Below are 8,903 nucleotides of genomic sequence, written 5' to 3'. Positions count from 1 at the left end.
GGATTGGTTCACTCTGTCGTCTCCACACAAATCTATAAGAATGGAATTAATTTGATAAGCTATTTAAGTTTCCTTTTTTTTTTAAGTTGCATCGTTAGCTTTTTCTCTTCTTTTTTCTTTACTCACCGCGTTGGTTCCAAGTTCCTAGCTCTTATTAGAAGGAGTCAAGTCCGCCTCTCCCTCTATCTATGCGGCACCCAAATCAGGGTTCTTCACGGCCTCGACCGTTGTTTTTTTTTCTCTCTCTCTCTCTCTCTCTAACCGCTCAGTCTTTGCTTTCTGTATCTGCGTGCTGCACAGCCGTTTGTCTCTCCTTTCGCTCAGCTGCGTCGCACGGTTTTATTTCGCGGAGGCGGGACTTATTTCTCTCAGCCAATGAAATTTCAGATTCCCACCTGGACCAATAGTATACAGCTTTCCTCTTCTGTTTCTGTTAGTGATGTTCAAGATTCTTGTTTTAACCGATGTTTAATATTAAACTCGTTATTTTAGTTATTCACCCTTCCAATAATTCATTATGAAATTATCTATTAGTTAATTAGATATCTATTAATTAGTATTGTTAATTTCCTTAATTTATATTTTATATTTTATCTAAATTGAGGATGGATCATATTAGTAAGCCAATTAGTTAATACCTCATTAAGGTTCTAGCTTCTGGATTACATCCTCCCCCATTAAATATCATGCACGTCCCTGTGCATTGTTTCTACGGGGTACACAACTTCTTGAGTAAGAGAGTCAATAAAAGCTTTATTAAGTCCTTGGAAAAGGGACCTAACTACGGTCACTAGTGGATTGCCCAATTGAGAGTAAGTTAGTCTTTGAGGAGGCTGACTACTTCGTTCAGATCTCCTGACATACATCTCTGGTTGCACAGTATCATGCTCATCCGTTTCGGTTTGATTCTCAACTGAGACAGGACGAAGTGAGCTCTCTGTTTCCGACAGAGCTGATGAGCTATTCTCTAAGACTTTGGTCTTTTCAGATGTATGTGTCTGATCGTGTATGATGGGTTCAAAACTTACATCACGTTGCTGCGACTTTAGGACACCATCCAATTGAGGTAGGTTTGTGTTAGTTTCATCCCCCGTTTCTACGTCAGGTAAGTATACTTCGTTTTTTTTCGTTTTTTCAGGTAAGTATGTTGCTGCTTCTTTCACTCTTTCAGGTAAGAATGTCGCAGTTTCACTCATTCTGTCAGGTACGAATGTTTCGGTGTTGATGCCTTTGTCAAGTAAGGACAATTCAGCATTTTCATTACCAGCTAAGGTTGGTTCCTTGCGATCCCCTGTGTGTAAGGATAGTGTGTTTTGTTGTTGAATATTATTTACCGGTCCTGAATCTGCTATGAGTTCCCTATTTGGCAAGGTGACCGCTATTTGATAGGATGGTCGGTTTAGCACTTGTGGAAGATCAGAGTAATAAAACTCATCTACCTCTTCGTCAAGTGGCTCATCTGGGTCAGGTTCTAAGGCTGAACTCTGTCTTGTATGAGGTCTGCTAGGTTTCGTAACGCGTTCTGTTTCATTTTCTAATGAAGAGAGAAAACCACAAGGCAGTAAAAGATCTCTGTGGAGTGTTCTGTTGGGTCCTTCTCCGTTCTCTGGTTTTACAGTGTATACTGGCAAGTTTTCCATCTGTTTGAGAACTATATACACTGTTTGCTCCCATTTGTCTGCTAATTTATGCTTTTCTCTTAAGCGAAGATTTCGGACTAAAACACGATCTCCCACACCTAGTGTGGACTCACGAATGTTTCTGTCGAACCGTTCTTTGTTCTTCCTCGCTGTTTTTTGAGAGTTTTTTATGACAATGTCATAACTCTGTTCCAGATGACTCTTCAGTTCTTTAACATACTGAGAATGAGTTATAGAGGGCTTGTTCAAATGCGGTAACCCAAAGGCAATATCTATAGGCAACCGAGGCTGCCTACCGAACATTAGCTCGTAGGGAGAGTATCCCGTCACGTCATTTTTTGTACAATTGTACGAGTGAGTAAGTGGTTTTACAAAATCGCGCCAGTGATGTTTCTCAGTGGCTTGTAAAGTTCCCAACATGCTGAGTAATGTACGATTGTACCGTTCAACGGGGTTGCCACGAGGGTGATAAGGGCTCGTTCTGACTTTACGGATACCAAGTAAAGAACAAAGTTCCTTGATTGTACGTGATTCGAAATCCCGTCCCTGATCACTATGAAGACGCTCAGGAAACCCGTAGTGGACTAAAAAATGTTCCCACAGGTTCTTCGCGACGGTGGTGGCTTTCTGATCTTTGGTTGGGATGGACACTGCATACTTTGTAAAATGGTCTGTAATCACTAAGACATCTTTAGTGTTCTTACTGTCTGGTTCTATGGAGAGAAAATCCATGCAAACTAACTCCATAGGTCTGGTGGTGGTAATACTCACCATTGGAGCAGCTTTGTCAGGGAGGGCCTTCCGACGGATACATCTTTCGCAAGTTTTAACTTTGATTTCGATATCACTAGCCATTCTTGGCCAGTAAAAACGGGACCGAATGAGATCTGTCGTACGTTCAACCCCAAGATGCCCCATATCATCATGTAGGCTTTGCATGACTGTTGAACGTAATGAATCAGGCAAGACTAACTGCAATGATGTCTCTGGTCCTAATTGGCGTCTCCGGTACAGTAAATCATTTTGAAACTCAAACCGTTTCCACTCTCTCAAAAGGTTAAGAACCACCGGGGGTTCTGCAATAGTATCAGTTGGCGGTTTATTGTCAGTCATAAGCAGCTGAATGACTCGGCCAATGGTTGGATCTTTCCTCTGCAAGGAGACAAGGTCAGCATGGTTATACTTGGGCACAGCAAAGAAACTGTCACTATTGTCTTCCAACTGGAATAGGTCTGGAATGGCCGCTGCAGACATGGCAAGTGACTGAACTAAACCACAAGGAGAATCAGTCTCATCCAAGACCATGTGCTTTTGGCATGTTGCCTTCACTGCTTCGGCTTGAAGTTGAAGCTCGACTTCTTTGACAGAGGATAAAAGATGAGATCGGAACTCATCTAGTCGTTGGCATTCCTCAGTGAATTTTGAGTTGTCTTCAGGTTTATCATGCAGCCTCCTAGACAGGCCATCCGCGTCAACGTTCTGTGTACCTGCACGGTATCTGATGTTGAGGGTCTGACCTCATGAGGAAATTACTATGCAGTGATTTTCTCCAAAATGACTGTGCTTAAATTGCTCTGAAAAGCAAATAATCACATCAGCGCCAAGAAACTTCATTTCCCATGATGCTTTGCACACGGAAGCATTGTGATGACGTCACCGCCTAATACCAGAAACACGATCTGCGGGAGGCGGGAGCTTGGAGCTTTCCCGCGACTTCAAAGACTATAAATCATGAATGAGACAAAGAAACCTCGTTCTTTTGCCCAGGATACCTGGCGGTAAGGACACGCTTATCGACGCTCCGACAACTTGAGCACGCGGAAGCTCTAAGTGCCAAGTTGAGCCACGGAACTGCTGGAAACTAAACTGCAAGCCCATCAGATCTGCTCGTTTCTGCTCCCCTCCAGCTGATGTTTGAGGACACAGAACTGAGGAGGGAAACAACAACTCCATCCAGCTCTCAGAAACGCTGTAAGTTATAACTCAGCACAGAAAGAAACTTTGCTGTCTCTGTCCAGCCCGTGGAGAAACACTCGTGAACGCCAAACAACGGAGAAAGCATCAAACCGACGGATGACGCCGGAAACTGCGGAGAAAAACGGAGAACCGTCAAGTCATAACAGCGGGGGACGCCTTGCTGCTTTGGTGATCAGGAAACTCATTTTTTTCTCTCCTTTTCTTCTCCCGTTTCCTCTATAGTCTCAAATAAGCAATAAACCGCGTCTATTGCTTAAAAAGTAGCTTCGTGTTTTCCTCTTTCGTCCCAAACACGTCCGTCGGGTCATTTTGAAGAATAAACTGCTTATTGATCATTGTTTGGTATCTTAAAATGGTTTCTGTCATGGCCAGGCTGAAACTAAAAGATATTAATTTGTGATTAATCTTTTGTGTTGTTTCATGATCTTTTGAAATGTTTTGAGTGATTTAAGGTTAAGTTACTACTGATTCTAAGTGCTTTGGAAGTTAAAGTGCAAGTTGCCACCCACACTTTAGCCAGACAAAGGGGTCAGCCATCTTGTATTCAAGACTCCATTTTGAATCCATACACACGCACACACACACACACACACACACACACACATACACACTACTCCTTTGTGAGAACAAAGGACCCCATTCATACATCCTCCATCACATGCAAACACATCCATCTTCAATCATATCACACGGTTATTATTCATCTATTCCACTGTTTATTCATTTGACAAATTGTTAATTAAATGTTATAAAATTCAGATTTTTGTGTCCAGTAGCTTTGTTGTGTCGAAGAGAAGTCTCTGCTCCAAGGATTCTACGAACTTCAAGAAAGACTGATAAGAGTTTTGGATTCAATTTTTCCCCGGAAAAAGGGGAATGGTGCCCCGTATATCTAAGAATATCTTAATTAATTAATAAATCAGTAAATATTCCCATATTTACAGAATTTATTGAAGAATCCAAAAGTAAGTTAACGCTTACGAATTGTTCGCTCCTAATAACCCCAACATTTTATTGGTGCGGCCGTGTGAGGCTTGGATACACAGAGACTTTCTATCCGGCACAAACAAACAAATAAATCCAAAGAGCTTGAATTAAAAAATAATCCGTTGTTCAGCCTTGAACCAGCAACAGAGTGGTGCTGATTTCGCTGAGCAGGAAGCTGCATCGAACTCTCACCAGTAACTCAGTGCTTCTTTAAAGGTGCAACGTGTAAATTAATTCTGGTTGACCTTTTAGGTTAAAATTCAGCTTTTCCTTAAGGGTGCAACGTGTAATTAATTCTGGCTAACCTTTTAGGTTAAAAATTCAGTTTTTCCTTAAAGGTGCAACGTGTAATTAATTCTGGCTAACCTTTTAGGTTAAAATTCAGTTTTTCCTTAAAGGTGCAACGTGTAATTAATTCTGGCTAACCTTTTAGGTTAAAATTCAGTTCCTCATTAAAGGTGCAGTGTGTAAGTAATTCTGACTAACCCTTTTAGGCTAAAATTAACTGCTAATTTAGCGACTTTAACTCACAGTGGCTATTATAACTAACTGAAACCTTCACTCAAAGACTGATAACACCCTGTTTGCTAATATTCTGAAGGAATAACTAGCATATTTAACACTGCAAGTGTTGTAAGACGTTGCTACGGCAACGCACCAGCTTTTGCTAAAATACTGAAAGGAATAGTATTTTAGGCGTTAGTCACGGCATTCCGTGCAATCTTAAAACGCTAAAACCTGTGCGCACAAAGGTTAATTTAGTGTTTTTCTGCTACAAAGCTAGCAGTTGCTGCCCAAAAGGTGCAGCTTGAGCTATCTGCAGAAGCTCTACTAGGCTATTTTTGGTTCGGTTGTTAAAATGGAGGGACAGAGTAGTGAACTGACCAACTCCCAGCAACCAGGTGACGCTGCGGCCCACGACTATGAACCTGGCCTACTTTCTGGACAAATATTGTCCAAACTGGTCGCGGTTGCTCGAGAACCCGACTACCCTTCTAGGGATTTCACTGAAGAACAGCGTAGCGACGAGCTAGAAGCTGTAATTGATCAAATAGAAAACCCGGATGGTACAAAACCAATCCAGGTTCACTTAGCTAAGTTAGCCTTGATCCTCTATCAGAGAGAACTCCAACATGATCGAGAGATCATGAACCTCCAGAGTATGCTAGCTGAAAAACAGCGAAATGGAAGGCTGATCGAGGAAGACGACACCCGCACCGATTCTGGGGAAGATGGGGAGGAGACCCCGCCCCCCTCTGCTGATGACAACAGACAGTGGGAAGGGGGGAAACACCAGGACTCTCTGGACGGACGCACGCCGCAGGGGAGAGATGAAGCTCATCTGTCCCAACCTTCGGCCCCGTTCCCTACACACACTCTAGGGCATTCAGGACCATCTAGGGGCCGAGGGCAATTCGCCCTCGAACCCCAGGTTGGACCACCACCCTCATCTTCATGGCCCTCTCAATCTGTGAGAAGTCGACCAGCTGAGCGGCACCTCTATTTAGACCGCTCCCCCAGTCCACGAAGGGTGCAAGGTGCCGGCTGGGGTTATGCACAAGCCCAAGCTGCACCTCAACCATCTACCCATCCTAGCTACTCCGGTATTCGGCATGCCGATAACCAGCTGCAGGACAAAGCATCATACGCCAGTCCGTACCCGGACAGAGCGTATTACGCAGAAGCCCCAGTTGAAAGACGCAGGCTGCACTTCGCAGACGTGCCCCGGGAGGAGGATCTCCCAGGACACCCACGTGACGTGCCAGCAGCCCGCCACAACATGCCGGACCCCGATTTGGGCCCCAGGAGTCAACATTGGGAGCCCAGAGCACACCAGCGATATCCAGCGCCCTCTGAGACAGACCGTGGGTCAGAGTCAGAGGATGACGCGCCGTACCGTGAGTCAGGGCTCCGTGTACGTCAAATTGAATCGCTAGCTAAAGACATAGAACGCTTTGATCCTAACACCAATGAATCCAACGTCGACGATTATCTCAGGGAGATAGAACGTTGTCTGCTTGATCTTCCAGCACCCTCTTCAAGGGAAAAGCTCAAGCTAATTTGGAAAACCACATCTAGAACGGTGCACGGTTTCATGGAAACTCTACCACCTGACATTCGTGATCGGTACTCCTCGCTCTGCCGAGCGTTGAGAGATGAATACGCCACGTATGCAGACTCTGCGTCAGCTACAATGGGGGCCTTCTCCATCAAACACGGGAGGAACGAACCCCCCAGAGAGTATTATCGCCGACTCAAAAGTGCTTATTTCCAAGGTCGAAACGGCCCTGGGCTCGAGGAAGACCCTGCCTTCAGATCCCTGTTCATTCACAACCTGCACGAGTGTGTTCGCTCCGAAGTCTCAATGTATTGTCGGATGAAAAAACTGACAACTCAGGAGATTAGGAGATACGCTCAACAGGCTTGGGAAGCCGGCGGAAAGCCCCAAAAGCCTGACGCACATCACCGCGTCATGCACCTAACTCCCGACACCGAGCCGCGTTTGGAGCTTGAAGGCACAGAAGCTCCACCCACTAAGCCAAAATCTGCTAAACCTAGACCTGCTAAACCGCGAGAGCAGTCCCAATCTCCTCAACAGGGGAAGGGGGGTGCTGATTGGCCACCTAGGTCTGGACAATCAGACAGGAAGTGGCCCAACCAAAACCAACGGCAGGCAGGTCGGAACAGTGGAAGGTTTAAGGAGCGCCGCCCACAGGTAGGTCCCGAACACAAGTCCGCAGGTGAGTACTTGACCAAAGCCGACCTCCAGGAGATGTTTCAGCAGTTCCTAGCTAAACAGAAGGAACAGCTGAGATCTGCAGATGAGACCCCTGCACCAAAGTCTGCTTCTAAGAAGCCAGACCCAGAGCCAACGTCCGCATGACTAGGCGTGGCTCAACCTCCCAGCGTGGCCAGGACCTACCTGATCAGCTGGGGGAACACTACTGGTAGATCACAGGAGTCTCCTGAAATCTACCCCCCAGAGAAACCTGATGCTAAATTTCTGAAGTTCCTTGGTGACTTAACAAACCATGATCATGCTCGCCGTTTGTACTGTAGCACCAGCGTAGGTGGATGCATACAGGTTGATGCCCTGCTGGATACCGGCTCAGAAATCACCCTGATGTGCTCCACATTATTCCATCGCGTGTCTGACACCATGCGGTTGCTCGGGAAACCAGTCGAGGTTGAACCTTGTGACCTGAAAATCACCAGCTACACCCAGACCCGGGAGTGTATCACTCACCGGGCGTGGCTGGACATCACCTTCCAAGACATGACTCTGGTTCACCCGTTTCATGTCTGCCAGCTAGACACTGAACCACTTCTCATTGGTCAGGACCTGCTTGAACGTCTAGCTCCCCTCATCGACTGCCAGAAGGGTCAACTGTGGGCCCAGGTGGACACACCTAAGCCCTGGAACCCAGATAGCAGCCGACCATCCTCCATTCTTGAAGTCAGCATAAGTGAGCCGCAAATCCCTTGTTCCAAGGTCATGCCCCTCCCTACGGCTCCCACAGACGATGTCCGCCTGCAAAGGCACGAAACCGCTCCTGGAACTCTGCTCTGCACACATTTATCTTTTCTCTGCTCGCTGAAGAACGTCAGCCTGCAGCCATATGCACCACACATAGTTGGTGGTCTTACCATCAACTGCACCCACATCTCAGATGCTCGCCTTGCTCTTTGGTCTGAAAAGTCAGCCATCAGCCAGCAGACGTTTGAACACCTGCGTCAGAAGGACCCCCTTCTGGTCAGTGTGACACGTAGCCACCGGCTCTTGTCAGCTACTTGGCCGCAGAGGCTCCTGAAAGCGCCAGAGGTCTGCTCCCTGACTATCCAGCTTGGAGCAAGACAGCTCACACATACATTCAGCATCATACCACAGCTTGATCCACCTGCACTCATTGGAGCAGATCTGCTGGTTCGACTAGGTGCCCAGCTGGACACTTGCAATCAAGTCCTTTGGGCCCGGGCCACACCTTCCTCTGAGCCTCGCTCAGAAGGCCGTGAACACTTGCTGTCCGGACAGACCATTCCACAGGCCTGCCGTGCAGTGGTTGAGGCCAGCACGGTTCTGCCCCCACTGGTCAAAGGAGTGCCTGTTCGTCTGACTCTGATGAAGCATCAGAAGCTGCCAGGCACACAGGCCTTCTTCCAGCCATCACCACACTTCTTGGAGCTCAACTTAGCCGTCTGTGGCACGCCACTCTTGGAGCTGAACAATCGTTCTGCGTACTTGTTGGTCGAAAATCCGACCCAGAGTCCTATCCACCTGCCGGCAGGAAAGCCCTTGGG

At 46.6% G+C, this 8,903-nt stretch overlaps 1 protein-coding gene across 1 annotated transcript; it reads left to right on the top strand.

Moving 5' to 3' along the window:
- The first annotated feature begins 3,127 nt into the window (after window positions 1-3,127).
- LOC139062658 (uncharacterized) lies at window positions 3,128-7,488 on the top strand. Its single transcript, XM_070544164.1, has 2 exons — window positions 3,128-4,856; window positions 4,917-7,488. The coding sequence occupies exon 2, from the start codon at window positions 5,464-5,466 to the stop codon at window positions 7,486-7,488; it is 2,025 nt and encodes a 674-aa protein (XP_070400265.1). The 5' UTR covers window positions 3,128-4,856; window positions 4,917-5,463.
- Window positions 7,489-8,903: the final 1,415 nt, after the last annotated feature.

The sequence above is a fragment of the Nothobranchius furzeri genome, chromosome 14, assembly GCF_043380555.1.
Source record: "Nothobranchius furzeri strain GRZ-AD chromosome 14, NfurGRZ-RIMD1, whole genome shotgun sequence".
NCBI lineage: Eukaryota > Metazoa > Chordata > Actinopteri > Cyprinodontiformes > Nothobranchiidae > Nothobranchius > Nothobranchius furzeri.
Note: the sequence above shows the minus strand (reverse complement) of the source record. Positions and strands in the feature narration are given on the sequence as shown.

Bases quoted from the DNA above. Each gene is read 5' to 3' on its own strand.
- LOC139062658 (XM_070544164.1), top strand. From the start codon at position 5,464: ATGGAGGGACAGAGTAGTGAACTGACCAACTCCCAGCAACCAGGTGAC.